Here is an 18316-nt window from a genome sequence, read left to right as displayed (position 1 = left end):
CAAAAAAAAAAAAAAAAAAAAAGGGTATATGCATTTAAATTTTTAATAAATATTGCCAATTTATTTCCCATCAGGTTGTACCGATTTACAGTCCCACTATCCATCTATGAGATGGCTTGTTACCTCATACTCTCCTCAACACTGGGTTATCAAATTTTTAATCTTTGCTTGTCTGATGAGTGAAAAATAGCATTCCATTGTAGTTTTATTTTTCTCTTACTATGAGTAAGGTTGAGTATCTTGACATATAGTTGAACAATTCGTGTTTTCTTCACTATGATCTATTTATATCTCTTACCCATTTTTATTGATTACTTGTCTTATAACTTGTAGAAAATCTTTGTATTTGAGAAATTGGCTCTTTTCTGTTGTATGATTTGTAGATATTCTTTTCCCAGTTTGTCATTTGTCTTTTGACTTTGTTTATGGCTTTCATGCTATGCAGAAATTGATTTTCATATTGTGAGATTTATCAATCTTCTTTTTTTTTTCAACTTTCACGTTTTGGTTCAGACTTTGAAAGGCCTTTCCCCTTAGAGATTATTTTTAAAGTGTCCCTTTCCCTTTCTCAGCACTATTATGACTTTATTCCTTGTATACTTCTTTCCTTTAATGAGACTTGGGGGATAAGTAGCTACATGTACTTGATCCAGCCTTTGGGGAACTGCAGTCAAACTGAGTTCTCTTAAACTTCATACAGCCATACTGAGGGAGCATGGTTTTGGGTAATACATGGCTGAGTACAGAAAAGGGATGGTTAGTGACAAGGATTGAGATTATAGTGGAACTACTCTTTATTATTCTTAAACCTACTATTTATATTTTTAAATCACATTTTTGAAGGATATTTGATAACATGGAAATTTTTTCCTAATGTAGATAGAATAAATGGAAGGAAAAGTATTTTTAAATATTTGGAACAAACACATGAAAAGATTTTCAACATCATTAGCCATTAAGGAAATGCAAAACCCCAAGGAGATACCACTTCATACCCACTGGGATGGCTATAATTTTTAAAATGGACAATAACAAGTGTTGGCAGGAATGTGGAGAAATTGGAACCCTCAGACATTGTTGGTGGGACTGAAAAATGGTGGAGCCAATTTGGAAAAGAGTTTGACAGTTCCTTAATAAATTGAACATAAACATAGTCTGTCTTCCCCTAGTCCTAGTTTAGACATGTTATTGCCTATGTCTGAGCCTTACTATAAAAAGTATGAAGTTAGAAAAGCACAGGCATATTTGAGGATAGTTTGTATCTGCTAAGTTATAGTAACCTCCTGATTTGTGTCCTCACTTCCGTCAGTGCTACCTGCATCTTGGAATTAATCCTCCTGGGGGTCACACTGCTTGGTTGGACTTCATAATCTAACCCTGAAATGTCCTTCCTTAATCTTTTCGCTGTTCCTGTGTTCAAATCCTTTGCTTCAGTCTAGTGACCTGCTCAAGGCCAGTGCCTCACACATGTCTGGCACACAGGAGACACTCAGTAACTATTCTAATTAATCAGCAACTGTCCCTCAATGGCATCATGTGCTGTTCTAGTTGCATACCATTTTATATGCCATCTCTCTACGTAAATTTTCCTTTAAACACTATTTTTTCCAGTCACATATTACTCATCCCAGTTCCACAAAACCATCCTCAACCAGAAATGGCTGTTTCTTCTTCTGGCATTCCACAGTACTGACTGCACCACTCACTGAGCACTTCTTATAACCATTGTACATGGGTTCATGTTTTATTAATCTCTACATTAGTATTTCCATTTTAGAATATTAATTTTTTAAGCTCATGGACAGTAATATGGCCTATTATGAACTTCTGTGTCCTTTCTCTAAGCCACATTGCCTTCTCTGTTATTGTGTAATGTTTAAGAAACAGTGGCTACTTAATGCATGGTAAATAACTATAGGCAACCATCAGCAATTGAAGCAAATGCTTCTTTTCCCTTCTGCAGGCTATACGTTGTACTTCCTGCTGTGTCATACCAGTTTCCTTGGAGATCCAGATATTGTGGGCATATGTAGGCCTCCAGTCCAACCCACAAGCTCATGTGTCAGGAGCCCGATTCCTATACCACTGTCAGCCCATACGGGTAAGTCTTGGCTCATAAAGGACCACCAAGCCTTACAGAGCCTCGATTGTCTTATCAGCCGTTTGATGACCAGATAATTTTTTAACTTCTGAGAGCCAATTTATGCTACCAGCCAATGTTTGGTTAGAATGAGCTGACGCAATTAACTTTCAAGTCAATCCTCCCTGCCTGAATTGAAATTTAACATGTTTTTATGGTGAATACAATCTATATCCCTTTTTTTCTGTTGTTTTTTTTTTTTTTTAAATTTCATGACTATAGTAATAGGTTAGTTCTTTTAACTTAATCATACCAGTATTACTACACTGGTTGATTGAACCACAGAAAAGATTTTCCATAGGGCTTCCCTGGTGGCGCAGTGGTTGAGAGTCCGCCTGCTGATGCAGGGGACACGGGTTCGTGCCCCGGTCTGGGAAGATCCCACATGACGCGGAGCGGCTAGGCTCGTGAGCCATGGCTGCTGAGCCTGTCCGCAACAGGAGAGGCCACAACAGTGAGAGGCCCGCGGACCGCAAAAAAAAAAAAAAAAAAAAAAAAAAAAAAAAGATTTTCCATAACTGTATTCAGTGTGACAGTCACATGCTAATTAGAGTCTCTGGGCCTGTTGGTTGCTGTTACTACTGTGGCTAGTTACTACTGTGGCTAGTTTGTAGTCTTCAATTCTTGGTTGATTGCACTCCATTGAAATAAATTTTGGGGGACACGGGTTCGTGCCCCGATCCGGGAAGATCCCACATGCCATGGAGTGGCTGGGCCCGTGAGCCATGGCCACTGAGCCTGCGCATCTGGAGCCTGTGCTCCGCAACGGGAGAGGCCACAACAGTGAGAGGCCCGCGTACCGCAAAAATAAATAAATAAATAAATAAATTTTTTTTTTTTGGCTGCACCATGCGGCTTGTGGGATCTTAGTTCCCGGACCAGGGATCGAACCTGTACCCCCTGCAGTGGAAGTACAGAATCCTAAACACTGGACCACTGGGAAATCCCCTAAAATAAATAATTTTAACATGTAGTAAACATATACCCATTGTTTATGATGTGCCTTAAGACAGCTTTAGCATCTCTCTTGGTTTTAGAACCTAACACTTAGCTTTAGAAGTTCAAAAACAGAAATCATTAGGCCCTGGTGAACTGATTCATGTATGAACTTATTAACTTTTAATGGAAATTAAAACTAATTGAAATTATTACCTGTAAGTCATTGCATTTACCTCCCAGAAAAGAAACTAGAGACTACATTTAAGTCAGAAGTAAAATACCTTTAGCTCCTCCCTCACAGCAGAGTTGACCACCTTAGCTCTCTATGCCTGTAAATGTGTTAAAACTCAGGCTGCTGGAAACTGTGTTAATGAGAACATTCCATTCTCCCTGTGTTGGTTTACTGAATAAAATAGAACTCTCTGTAAGACTCATTTAATCTGTTATAGATACTGCACTGAATCTATTGTTTTATTTTTATGAACTGTATCCTTATTTATGAATACTTGTATAGTTTTGGAGGATACCTACAGGACTGTTTTTATCTTCCTGAAACTCTGGCTCTCTTAGGCATTGAAGCTACCCAGTGCCTCTCTCTTGTCTAGATATTTTTAATCATTATATTTTTCTAGTATTTAGTAGAGGTTAGCTTTTCAGGTTAGTCTGCCCCCTCTACAAAGTGTTTTGTTTTTTAAATTTGTGTCAACATTTAAAAATCAAGAAATTTTACCTTCACATCCAGATATCTGACTTCTCTTGAAAATCTGGTGGTAAAGATCCTACACTCCTGCATGGCATAAACTCTCCTGCCGCTGAATGGTGATTTCAACTAATAGAGTACCCCATTCACACAGCCTATATCTACCCACCCTTAGCCATCCCACTTCTCTCATTCAGGTTATTTGCTTAGGCTGGTAGGCATTTGTGTTTTTGCACCTTGAAATGAAGGTTGGTTGAATTTTGAACTGAACTGTCTGAATGACTTTTCATGGTATAAATGTAGCTTTAGAAACACTTGAGATTCCTCTCACTGTAAAAAGTGAAGCAGCAAAATTTTTGGAATGTTTCCAGCAACAAACTACAAAATAGGGAAGAATTTAAGCAAAACACTGTGTAGACTTCCCTGTCTTCTTGTATGATAATAATAATAGCAAAACATTTATTGAACATTTACTATGTAACAGGCACTGGTAATATTTTTTATGTGTTTTTAGTATTGAATTCTCACAACAAACCCATGAAGTAAATAGGACTTATTTACATGGTACTCTGCTGCTTATGTTTTTGTACTAATTGGTCCTTTAAAGGGATCGTTAAGTTTGGGTCTTGATAAAATACATCATGTCTTCTGTCTGAATGTAAACTTTCTTTTCATTTAAAAAAGAAAATATTTCTCAAGGAAGAAACAACTAGTTATAAAGAATATTTTGAATCAATAAAACCAAAATAATAAGTGAGGTAAAAGAACAGTGTAGCATCACAGGATCAAGGCTCTGAACCTTTCTAGAATTATAATATTCATTTCTATTTAACTGGATCATCAAGCTTTTTGGATTATCTAGGAGACCTGTTGCCTGAAGTTGAGGGTGGTAATTAAGATCCCAGGCATGAGTCAGACAGACGTAGGCCCAAATCAGGTTATTTTATTTCTCTAAATCTAATTACTCTCATCTATAAGATGGAGATTAATAATAATACTTCATTAGGTTGTGCAGATTAAATGAGATCATAAAATAAAACATTTAACATTTCCTGGCACATAGTGAATACTCAGTAAATATCGCTCATCATATCATCATTATTATTTTATTATCATACTTTTTTTGGTTCTGAATTTCCATATAAATAGCATATCAAATAGGTTTAAAGCAAAACACAAAAGAGATAAGCAGGAATTAGAGCAGTGTTTTTCAACCTTTGTTGGCTATCATCCATGGTAAGAAATATATTTTACATCACAACCCAGCTTATACCACATACTTATATAAAACTGAAATAAGATTTTTATAAAACGTTGTCTTTATGCAGTACACTCTGTGATAGTCTGTTCTATTGTAATTTATTCTGTTTTATTTTTAATGGTAGACACTAGTGGGTCACAATTTGCAATTTGAAAAACTTTTAGAGAATATATCTCTTGACTACATTTCAAAACTAAATATATTGTTTCATAAATGCCTTTTATTCATTATATTGTAAATGAAAGTTAGCAGTGTTTATGCCTCAATTAAATAGCATATGCTAGAAAAACTGCCAACCTAGCTATCAGTCTAGCTAGTGGTTCTTAATTTTATGGATCCTGTTGAGAATCTGTTGAAAGCTATTCACTTACTAGAAAAATGCACAGACACACAACATTCTTTATATAGTTTCAAGGGATTTATTGATTTCTTGAAGCCCGGCTAAGAATCTCTGCCACAATCTCTTAATTAAACAGGCAGTATACTAGGAAAGATAAAGAACACTAAACAAAATAAGAATAATTCAGAATGAGATTTTTTGAAATAATTGCTATGAAAGAAAGGACTAGGAAGTGGCTGGATTGGTAACAAACAGTTCTGTTTCTCGTTTCTGTTGATGTACTGGAGAATACCAAATGACCTCTCTTCCGAGAAGGGGCAACAGTAACACCGCCAGTGGACTTGGTTGCTATGACAGTCAGTAAAGTTTCTGTCACTAAAGTCTTTCTTTTTCAAGGATCAGTCAACCACTATTTGCTCCTCTCTCGATGAATGATTAGACTATAGAAGTTATCTGCCCCTTTCTGTGGTTCTTAGTAGCCTGTATAGAACTTTACCTAGTTCACTGGGTTGTTCTGTTATCTTATTACCTCTTTTCATTTTTTTAAAGAACTTTTTAAAGTTATGCTCATTGTTCCATATGTTAAAATGTATAACCACCTAAGATCTCTCCCTGACACATGATGTTTAGGAACATTTACTCTAACATACGCATTCTCTTTGACTCATTTGAAAATCTTGATAACTTCACTGACATCTTTAAAATAAGTGTGGATATTAAAATTTTTTCATTGGTTTTTCCCTCAAATATATGTTTTTCCCCAAGAAAATATGGAGAAATAATGTATATGTTATCTGGAAAGTGTTATATATAAATAATTCATTAGTTATTTTTCAGAAATTATTATTGATTTTACTGTATTTAAATCACTGGTTCTCCTAAAATCAGTTTTAATACCAGATATCAGCAAACTTCTTAAAAATCATGTACTTATAAGTTCTAACAATCATAATAGATACCATCATTTCTGATTGTCTTAGATTAAATGAGACTCATGAATATAACAAGCAGATGCAGTTCATGTTTTTGCATTGGATTCTCATTTGGACAAACAATTGTAAAATATATTTTGGGATAGTTGAGGAAACTTGAATATAGACTACATTTTAGATAGAAATACCATTAACATGAAAAAATAGAGATTCATTTTTTTAAATTAGATTATAAAACAGCCTATACAGTATGATCCCATATAGTTAAAAATGCATATATCAATGTCTGTGTGTATAGATAAAGATGTAAATGTTAATAGTGGTATTCTTGGTGATGGAAATATGGTGTTTTTATATCTTTTTTATTTATCATTATTATTTAATTTTTTACAGTATAATTTACTGCTTTTGTAATAATTAAACTTTCTCAAAGTCACTAAGAAAACACCTAAAAATAACTAGATGTTATTTTCAGGAATTCCCTGGTGGTCCAGTGGTTAGCACTCTGTGCTTTCACTGCCAAGGGCACGGGTTTGGTCCCTAGTCACTGAACTAAGACCCTGCAAGCAGCACAGCATGGCCAAAAATTAAAAATAATAATAATAATTAGATGTTATTTTAAAGATGAATTTATTCAGTTTCATTTACAATAGCATGAAAAAAACATAAAGTACTTAGGAACAAATTTAGCAAAAAGAATGCAAAACCTCTTCATTATAGAACATTACTGAGAGAAATTACAAGAGACCTAAATAAATGGAGTGATATACCATGTTCATGGAGAAGACAGATCCATTATCTGTCCCCAGATGGATCTATAGAATCAATGCAAACCCCCAAAACTCCTAGTAGGCATTTTTGTGGAAATTGACAAGCAGATTCTAAAATTTACATGAAAATGCAAAGGACTTAGAATAGCCAAAACAATTTTGAAAAAGAAGAACAAAGATGGAGGACTTTACTGATTTCAGGATTTACTCTAAATCTTAGTGTGGTGCTGGTAACAAACAGACCAATGAGAAAAAAACAGGAAGTCTAAAGATAGATCCACAAAAAATTCAATAGGAAAAGGACTTTTTTAAAAACAGTTTGTGCTGGAACAACTGGATAAAAGGAACTACTGAATAAACATATGGGGAGAAAATGAACTAACTCCATACACAAAAATACTTATGCCTTGATCATAAACCTATATGTGAAATCCAGAGTCATAAAGCTTCTAAAAGAAACAGAATATCTTTGCAAATTTGAAGTAGGTAAAGATTTCTTGGGCAAGAAACAAAAATCATTAACTGTAAAACTAAAAACTTGATAAATTCGACCTCATCAAAATTTAAAATCTCTGCTTATCAAAAGATACCGTTATGAAAATGAAAAGCCAGACTGCAGCTTGGGAGACCATATTTCTCAATGCATTATCTGACAAAAGATCATATTGAGAATATGTAAAGAACACCAACAAATAAATAATGCAAGGACCAAAAAAAAAAACCCACTAGAAATGGGCAAAAGATTTGAACAGATACTGCATAAATGACCAATAAACATGAAAAAGTGCTCAACATCTTTAGTCATTAGGGATATGCAAATTAAAAGCATAAGACACCACTCACTAGAATATCCAATAAAATATGCACTAGAATAGCTAAAATCAAAGACTGTGGTAACATGAAATCTTGCAAAAATGTAGAACTGGAGCTCCCATACTTCGCTAATGGGAATGAAAAATGGTACAATCACTTAGTCTTACAAATTCATCTTCTCTATGACCCAGCAATTTTTCCTGGTTATTTACCCAAAAGAAATTAAAACATATGTCCAAAACAAGATTTGTACAAGAATGTTCATCACAGCCTTAGTCTTAATAGCACATAGTCCATAGTCTGAAATATGTAGCTACAAAAACATAAATCTAAGAGATGGTATCCACAGCTTTTTCTCTAATAGTGATAGTTTTCATTTGTATTGATTTGACATAGAGGATTAGCACATAATGGTTTAAAAGTTATCATTATAAATATGTAATATAGTAACATATAGCGTGTACTTCTTATTACCAAAGCCAAACAGAATCTAATCCAAACTTTTCATGTTATTAAATGGTAAACCTTACTTGGGGACAAAGTATTTTGCTGCATGTAAACTGAACTGAAGCAAATAAATCCCGTAAGCTTCACAAAGTGTTAAAACAGAATTGCTGGTGGCAAACATCATAAAATATTATAGCTTAAGTTAGAAATAAATTGTCAACCATACATAACAGAACTAGATCCATAGTAAAAGAAATTGTGCTGACTTGGCTTTGTGCCTTTTGTTTTGATAAAAGAAATGAGATGACCAGACTTTTTTTTTTTTTGACTGTGTTGGGTCTTCGCTGCTGAGCGTGGGCTTTCTCTCGTTGCGGCGAGCAGGGTGCTACTCTTTGTTGTGGTGTGTAGGCTTCTCATTGTGGTGGCTTCTTTTTTTTTTTTTTTTTTGTGGTATGCGGGCCTCTCACTGTTGTGGCCTCACCCGTTGCGGAGCATAGGCTCCGGACTCGCAGGCTTAGCGGCCTTTTTTTTTTTTTTTTTTTTTTTTGTGGTATGCGGGCCTCTCACTGTTGTGGCCTCACCCGTTGCGGAGCATAGGCTCCGGACTCGCAGGCTTAGCGGCCGTGGCTCATGGGCCTAGCCGCTCCGCGGCATGTGGGATCTTCCCGAACCGGGGCACAAGAGTCTCCTGCATCGGCAGGTGGACTCTCAACCACTACGCCACCAGGGAAGCCCGCGGTGGCTTCTTTTGTTGCAGAGCATGGGCTCTGGGCGTGCGGGCTTCAGCAGTTGTGGCGCCCGGCTTAGTTGCCCAGTGGCATGTGGGATCTTCCCAGACCTGGGATTGAACCCGTGTCCCCTGCATTGGCAGGCGGATTCTTGACCACTGTGCCACCAAGGAAGTCCCAATAACCAGACTTTGAGGATTTTTGGGGTTTTTTTGTTTGCTTGTTTGTTTTGTTTGTTTCCGTATTCTTGCTACACATGCTAAACAGTGAATTCTCTAATTTTGCTTATACATAACTTTTAAAATGCAAATAAAAAACTTTAGACTTAAGAATTCATGTGTAACACACTGAACTTAACTTTAAAATCTTTTTCATGTGGCACTAAAACATAGGTTCTAAAATGGGTCAGTAACATTCAGTATTATCCAGTGACCTGGCAAGTACATTCAAGTTCCTTTTAATTATTGGATTATCTACTAGACTGCACTTGTTCCAAACTTCCACATAAATATGGAGGCAGTATTTTTAATATATGAAGAATAAGCATTTCATTTGAAATATTAACATATAAGTATATGAATGAATGAACCACAACCTTTAGAGACCCTAATTACAGTGTGGTGGGAAGGATAAGGAGTCAAAGTAACCTGTAATTGCTGACTCTCAAATTAGCTATGGCATACTTACTACCTTGTGATTTATTTACCTCTTCTTACTTTATATTAGTTCCCTATCTCCAAAATACCTCTACTCATTTGTGCAAAAAAGGATCTTTGTTGAGTGCTTCCCCTGTGCCAAGTATCATGCTTGGTGCTAGGTACAGTGTGGTAAACAAGATAGACGTCATCCACCCTTACAGAAGGTGTGGAGCAATACCGAGGTGAGGTTTGGAACACTGTTACAGAAACTATCCAGGATATGCTGATAGCCTGGGTCCAGATGTGAGGGCTGCAGGAAGGAGACAGAGCTCAGGAGATTTATCACAGATAGGACTTGATTGCTTGGATGCAGAGGTTGAGGGAGAGAATGAGTCAAGGATGATGGATAGTTTTTAGTTTGGGCATTTCATTCAGTTCTTTTATATCTTATATGGTAATAGCCTGTTGACTACCAAATGTAATCCTACTTTTTGCAGTAACCCTTGTATTTTTCATCCCCCCCCACCAGCCCCACCGCCATCACCACCACCCTTTTTTTAATTTGGTAGGTATTCTGAAGTTTTTCTTCCTTTTTTGTTTTGTTTGTTTTGGAAGGCCACCCTCAAGCTACTGGAACCCACTTTGCCTGTCAAGTGCCTGGAAATATACATCTTCCAGATGGCTCTTAACTAATGACTTAAGGGCATAGGAATATGAGAGCCCAACTCCCTTGCCTTGGGTTGGGAGCACACAAATTGTTGGAACTGTAAATCCTACATTATAGCTCAGAATTCCCCTGCAGATTAGGCTAATGCTACATAATGGTATAATATATCAAATTAATTAATAATTGTATAATTTATCAAAATAATATGTAAACATATTTTTAAAGTCAAAAATGCTAGAAAAGAGGATCTCTTAACAAAAAATAAAGTCCCATATCCCGCCTGCTCTCCAGAAATTAACCTGTTTAACTCTTTTCCTCTTTCTTGCTGGTATTTCTCTCAATTTCTAAGCAATATCATACTCAGTTATCTCTTGAATTTAGAGTTTATGTAATCTATTGACATCCTGTCTTGGTAGATGAGTTTAGCTTTGTTACTCTTCTCCTACCCCTCCCACCACTCTCCCAGTATAGTTACATCAAAATGTTTTATTAAATCAATATTCAGTGTTTCGTTGTTGTGATCATACATTTATGTTGAGCCAAGTAATTAAATTTTTGTGAAATGTTTTATTCTTCCTAAAATTAATAATTATCTCATATTTCATTTCTTCAATTTTCTTTGAGCTAATGGCTAAAACGTCTCACATACTCTACCAGCTCTGTAAAATTTCTCTCGATGCAGCTTTCCAGCTGCACTGCCAGCTGGACTTGCCAATAGTGCTACTTGTTCTACCTTTCCTACGCATTCTCTTTGTGGAGACCCTCCATAATCTGATGTAAAATGGACTAGTTGCTGCCCAGCAGCTGTTTTGGAACTTTCCTTTACTGTCATCTTGGAGATTCCCCCTTGCTTTCTACTTGTGTTAGAGTTGCTGTTAACTAGACATTACCTTTTCATTTTTCTTGGCTTATTCTCTTGTTTTGGTGGAGCTCAAATTCTAATAACATCTTTGAAAAAAGGAGCATGTAAAATACATTTTTTTCTTTAGTTCACACATCTAAAGATAACTTTATTTAACCACCATCGTTATCATCATGATGCATAGTTGATCATTTGGCTAGGTATAGAATTCTAGATTGAAAATAATTTTCACTCTCAATTTTGAAAGCATTCCTCTAGTTTCCAATATTGCTGTTGAGAAGCCATTTTAAGATATTATTTTTACCCCTAATAGTCTGAAGTTTCCACAAAATGAGGCCTTGGGTAGTATTTTTTCTTCATTCATCATACCAAACAATTCATGGGATTTTTTTTACTCTTTTAAAGCTCAGTTCTGATAAATTTCAATTATTATTATATGTTTAATAATTTCCTCCCCACTATTTTCTGTTCTTTCTGTTTGGAACTCCTGTTAATCTGTTACAGGATCACTATATTGATTCTCGAATTTTTTCTTTTCTCTTATATTGTCTCTCTGTTTATCTTTTTGTTCTTTCTAGAAGAGTCCCTCAACTTTGTCTTTTAGCCTTTTTACTGAATTTCTTTTGGCTATCACATTTTTAATATCTGAGAGCTCACTCCTATTCTGTATCTTTTCATAATATCCTTTTCTTATCTATTTTTAAGATATTAACAGTTTTTTGTCTTCATCTTTAATCTCTGTTTCCTCTGAATTTGTTTATTCCATTCATTTGGTACAGTTTTTCTCTTTAACATGAGAAACTTCTCTCACTTACCTGGCAATCTCTAGCTGTCTATCCAAAATAAGAGTAAGGTGCTAAACTGATGGAAAGCTCTATGATCATGAGTGAGACTTACTGACTTGTAGGCTTCACTGTAGGGTGGTTAGGTGCAATAGCTTTGAGGGTTGTAGAACTGCCAATGTCATTATCTTTCTATCTTCTTATTGGGACTATTAATTTTCTCCAGAAAAAAACCCCTCCTGGCTCCTGACTGAAGGGTATGTGTATAAGACCATCTTTCACCATTTTGAAGCCAGACTGGGGGAAGGGATTTCATTATACAGAATAATTGCCCTATTTTTAGTTCCATACCTCACTCTGTCCTTTTCTTTTTAATTTATTTATTTTATTTATTTTTAGCTGCGTTGGGTCTTTGTTGCTGTGTGCAGGCTTTTTTTTTTTTTCTCTAGTTGCAGAGAGTGGGGGCTACTCTTCTTTGAGGTGCGAGGGCCTCTCTTGTTACAGAGCACAGGGTCTAGGCTTGCGGGCTTCAGTAGTTGTGGCTCGCCAGCTCTAGAGCGCAGGCTCAGTAGTTGTGGTGCACGGGCTTAGTTGCTCCACGGCATGTGGGATCTTCCCGGACCAGGGCTCGAACCTGTGTCCCCTGCATTGGCAGGCAGATTCTTAACTACTGTGCCACTAGGGAAGCCCTCACTTTGTCCTTTTCTATGTCCAGTGGCCCTAAATCCAGAATTTCTCTGGTTTAAATTTCCTAGTCTCTTGTTGAGATAGGGAAAGGGTGGTTATCTGATTGCATTGAGGAGGGTATCATTCAGTAACCATTTTCTGTCCCTGCCTCATCCCTGCTTCCCTGTTGTCTTCTGTTACTGAGTCTTTCAGGGTTCTACAGAGATCTTCTTCTAGTCTCTGAAGGCTTTTAGGTTTGGCCTTCTTTCCCTCTGTGAAACCTTGCCTCCATCTGTTTTCTGTATTCACATATTATGATATCTCTCCATTTCAGTGAAGATGGAATTTTGTATCTGTTTCTTATTGTATTGGAGTGGTTTTAAGATATACAGAGAGAAGACGTGTCTTTACATCGCCATCCTAAAATCAAGTCCAGTAGTAGCTCTTGATGAGCCTAACCCCAAGTGAGTCTGAAGAAAACAACTTGAAGAACTTTTACCATGTGGGATTTCCCAGCCATTGAAATACCACTATAGACTTAAACATATATATATATACATATATATGTGTGTGTGTATATGTATGTATATATGTGTGTGTGTGTGTGTATATATATTTGGGTAGACATGGGCCTAAAGTTTGCCTTCTTGGGCTCATAGCTATCTAAGAGGTCAGTTCTCGGTATAGGCTGACCCCAAGGCTCCAGAAGTTCCCTGATTTTGGAGTTTGCAGGGGCTAATGACACTTTTCCCTACCTCAGCTTGAAACCAATTAAAAGAGTCAGGTGGAGATCAAGATATCAGCTTTATCACTAATAAACACTAGATAGGTAGATTTGGCTTGGGTGTGTAGCAGTGAGCTTCCTAATGTAAAACTACACTCTTCCATTATGAGGCCACTACCCTAGTTATAACCACAACACCTGGGACTGCTTGTAGGCAGTTTAAAATTTCCCCTCCCCCTAAAGGCTCTGAAATGAGTCAGAACAGCCCATTAATTAAATCAACTCTTAGGCAACACTGAACCCAAGGCTGAAAATTCATTGCCTATTCTATTTCCCATCCCAAAGTGTTTCTAGCGATCCCAGCTTATATAGCTCATCAGGCATTCTACAGTGAGGTTAAATAACAATGTTAACGTATTTCAATAATGTCAACTGCAAAGATTTGCTCCAAAAATTGAATATATATCCTTTCCCCATTATAAAGTTCCTAGGGAAAAATTAAAATCCTAAACAGGAAATCCTTTTGTAAGTTAAAGTCCAAAGAAAGTTTATTACTTAATCTTAAGTAATAAACTCCTCCCCATTTTCTTTGTCTGGTTAGTCTCAGCCAGTTTTCAATGCCTGGCTGGAGTCAGGATACCCTCAGCATCTTCAGCCTAAGCTGGCTGTACTTGGATTGTATGTGGGTCTTTCAATGCCACAGAAGTTACATTAGTTCTATGCCAAGTCCCATATGAGCTTCACTGTTTAAAAAAAAAAAATCCAAAGAGTTAGTATGACATGCAAGATTATCACAACACTGGCCCCACATCCATTTATTTTAAAAATGCCTGTGGAAGGGTATACCAAGCAAAATTATGTTCCCAGAGCCTGATATTTACTGTTGCCAAAGACCACAGCAGAGATATGTGGCATCAGAGTGAAGGAAGGTAAATGAAAATCTTCATTTCTGGTTCAACAAGATAGTTATTTACTGTCAAATTATAATCAAAAGTTTGCCTAGTGAACAGAGTCAGAACAAAGGGAATTCAGTTTAGACAAACTTAATTCCAGTCATCAGGCTGCAACCATATCTACCCAAAGCTATGTCTATTAGATCAGATACTTGAGTCAGCTTGACAAGGAGCATCTTTTTCATTTGACTTGAATTGGTGTTTGGTTGGGAGGATCCTTTCTAACCCTGAGATTCTGTGAATTTGATGGTTTTTCAATCTACATTACTGAGTTTTTTGCTTTTTCCATGAACTTTCACATTTCTTTCTACAACTGAAGAAGGAATAGAAATACTGCTAGTACGTGTGTACTGTTTCAGAGCCTGGAGCCTTCTGGGACCTGATAAGGTAGAGCTGCTAAACACATAACAGAAGCAGTGGCTTCTTTGATATCAGACAGGTCCCCAACTGCGGGAAGCTAGAGTCAGTCTTTTGGTAGGTGTAACTGTTCACAGTTCTGGTGTCCTCAAGTATTGCTAAGAAATTAATTTCCTTGTGTCTCACTCAGAAGGAGAACTACATAGGATCAATATGAGAAAAAGGTCTGTCTTGCTTAGAGCAGTTTGTTTTGAGTCATTATTCAGGGAAGTAATAATAACAGTCAAATTGGAGGGCTATTTGAATGGGTACCAAGCACTAACCTGTCACAGACATTCTTCCTGCAGGATTCCCAACAAGAAACAGAAGTACCTTTGACAACTGTTGTGACCTTTGTGGACATTACCCAGAAGCCAGAACCTCCAAGAGGCCAACCCAGAATGCACTGGAAATTGCCATTCGACTTCTTCTTTCCTTTCAAAATGGTATTCAGCAGAGGAGTAGACTCTCAAAAAGGCTCAGTCTCTCCCATTCTTATCCTGTGTCTCTTACTACTTGGAGTTCTCAACCTAGAGACTAAGTGAAAAAAAGGAGAAGAAGCAGATTTCAATTTTTCCCATGGTAAGTTCTGAGGCACCCTGCTTATCCTGGCTAAACAGATCCTCACCTGCTCATGACCAGAGGAGAGCATTTAGGAAAACAGAGGACCTAAATGAAGGAGTGGAATTGCTGGGCAATATGGTAACTTTATGTTTAATCTATTGAGGAACTGCCAAACTACTTTCCAAACTGGCTGCACCACCAGCAGTATGTGAGGGTTCCAATTTCTCCACATCCTTCCCAATATTTGTTATTTTTATATTAGCCATCCTAATGGGTGTGAAATGGTTTCACATTGTGATCCACCATGCCTTTTTAAACTGTAGTGTATGAGATCTTACACTAGAAATGAGCACATCTGCTCTTCCAAGGCAGGAATACCCCAAGTATTCTTTTCCTCTCTACCCCTCTGCTAATTTGATTAGCTTATAAGCCTAGTTTCCAATTACAAAGCTGCTTTAACATATCTTAGATAAGATTTTATGATGTTCTTATCTCCAGTCACTCCCCTTGTAACAGACCTTTGAAAAACATTTTTTTTGTTTTTTGCATACGAGGCCTCTCCCGTTGCGGGGCACAGGCTCCGGACGCACAGGCTCAGCGGCCATGACTCACGGGCCCAGCCGCTCCGCGGCATGTGGGATCTTCCCGGACCGGGGCACGAACCCGTGTACCCTGCATCGGCAGGTGGACTCTCAACCACTGCACCACCAGGGAAGCCCTGAAAAACATTTTTTTAAATCATCTAGAGAACAATGCAGTCTTCTTCCCTCCCTTTATTTATATAGGAGGTCTCTTACTGCACGAGTTCTCTATTGTAATCATGTATTCAGTTTAAGGAGCAAGTTTTACTGTAAAGGGGTATGTGCAATTTGGATAGACTTAAATTGAAATCCCAGCCGGCCCGTTACAGGTGTGGAGAAACAGGTACTCTCGAATACTTTTAGTGAGAACATAAACTGGTAGAAACTTGGAGAGAAGGGCAAATAGCTATTTAATATGTATCAAAAGCCTTAAAAATGTTCACAAACTTTAACCCAAAAATTCCACTTATTAGACATTATCGGGGGGGATGTCCAACAATAGGGAATTAGTTAATCAAACTATGATGTATCCATAGATTGCAATGTTGTACAACCACCGAAAATTGAGTAGACCTAGCTTTATTGCCATAAGAAAACATTCATGATCTATTTTTAGTGAATAAAATAGGCTACAAAATAGTACATATACTTTATGGTGCTATTTTTGTAAAACAAAAAATATTTATACATATGTACTTAAACATCTGGAAAGCTAACATGTCTAAAATGGGAATTTTTTCTTAATAATAAGCATTTCTGATTTTTATAATCAGAAAATAAAACTGTATTTTAAAGAAAATATTTGTTCTCCAGGAAAAACCTCCCTGTTTATTGTATATAGGAATGTTCCTTATTTATGAGTAACTTCCCATTTCTATTGATATATTTGCTTGTTTGGCATTCTGGGCCTGTCTTTTAAAGCAGGGGTTCCTAAAGGCCAGTCACATCATAAACTGGGGTTTTTTAAAAATGCTGATCCCTCGGCCCTGCATCTAGAGATTCTAATTCACTGGGGGCTCAAAGAATTTGTATCTTTTAAAAGCCTTCCTGGTGCTTCTGATGTTCAGCCTGGTTTGTGAAACTACAAAGTTATATTGCATAGTCTGGCTGAAACTGGTTAAGTGTGTGTCCTAACATTGCCAACTCACGTAACATGTCTACCGGCCTAGCCTACTCCCTTTTCTCGGAGAATCCCCTCCACACAGAGCTCTGCTGTGTTGGAGTTACCTGCATGACCCCTCCTCTCCTTGCCACAGCTGACTAGACCAAAAATGCAGTCCTGGACCAAGTTAGGCCAGTAAGATTTTCTCTCTAGGAATATGAAACTAGGACGAAGTCTAAAAGTCAGTGGGGAGGAGGCACTAAAGATATTTTAGGGCTGAGGAAGCCATTTTCCACCAGATGTTCACTAATGAAGAGTGTATCTTAAACGGAGAAAAAAGAAGCAGATTGCAGACAGAAGTGTAAATAGGAAACCCAGAAATGGAGGAGAATATTGGTTCCCAACTTCCAGTTCCTTGTACCCACCTCTTATGACATCCAATTTTACCTTCTGCTCTTCTTTACATTTTACTCTTTCTAGTAAATTGTTTTGTTTGAATAAGTTTCTGTTACTAACAATTAAAGAACCTGAGACTAAGATAATTATTTTTTAAAAGATTTATTTATTTTATTTTTGTCTGCATCAGGTCTTAGTTGTGGCATGCGGGATCTTTCATTGCAGCACGCAGGCTCCTCGTTGCAGCACGCGGGCTTCTTGCTAGTTGTGGCGTGCAGGCTCCAGAGTGTGTGTGCTCTGTCGTTGTGGCGCGTGGGTGCCAGAGCTCACGGGCTCTGTAGTTTGTGGCACACAGACTCTCTAGTTGAGGCGCATGAGCTCAGTAGTTGTGGCATGCAGGCTTAGTTACCCCGCAGCCCGTGGGATCTTAGTTCCCTGACCAGGGATGCAACCTGTGTCCCCTGCATTGTAAGGCAGATTCTTTACCACTGGACCACCAGGGAAGTCCCCTAAGATAACTTTAACCTAGTACTCTATGGCAGGTAAAGGTGCAGTCTTCAATCCTGCGTTCTTATATAGTCAAGTTCTAAATAGTCCACTTCCTTTGTGACTTTCTGGTCATGTCCAGCCCTATTTTCACTTGCTGAGACAAAAGTTAAATCCCTCCAATCCAAATAGAATCACTTTTTTTTTTTTAAGTTACATGAAGGAAAGATACCATGGCTGTATTATTTCCTTGATTACTTTTTTCTTTCTTCATTTTTTTTTTTGGTTATATTCACTAGTTTGTTTTATTTTCTATTTCCTTCATTTCTATGGAAAGGCAAACTAGATTATAATTCTGGTATCCAACCCACAGTCACATATCCCACTCCTTTCTCTTTATTGGTGAAGTAGAATGTTAATAGTAAGACA

General features: G+C 37.3%; 1 protein-coding gene across 1 annotated transcript in view; it reads left to right on the top strand.

Moving 5' to 3' along the window:
• Positions 1 to 15441, top strand: part of TCTN3 (tectonic family member 3) — a 28037-nt gene extending 12596 nt beyond the window's left edge. The window contains exons 13-14 of the mRNA XM_007456172.1: positions 1964 to 2101; positions 15067 to 15441. Of these exons, the coding sequence (XP_007456234.1) occupies positions 1964 to 2101; positions 15067 to 15303 (375 nt within the window). The 3' untranslated portion in view covers positions 15304 to 15441. The remainder of the gene's footprint in view (positions 1 to 1963; positions 2102 to 15066) is intronic.
• Positions 15442 to 18316: the final 2875 nt, after the last annotated feature.

Source organism: Lipotes vexillifer, unplaced genomic scaffold, assembly GCF_000442215.2.
Source record: "Lipotes vexillifer unplaced genomic scaffold, Lipotes_vexillifer_v1.1 scaffold184, whole genome shotgun sequence".
Lineage (NCBI taxonomy): Eukaryota > Metazoa > Chordata > Mammalia > Artiodactyla > Lipotidae > Lipotes > Lipotes vexillifer.
The sequence above is the reverse complement of the archived record's forward strand: the minus strand, read 5'-3'. Positions and strand labels throughout refer to the sequence as shown.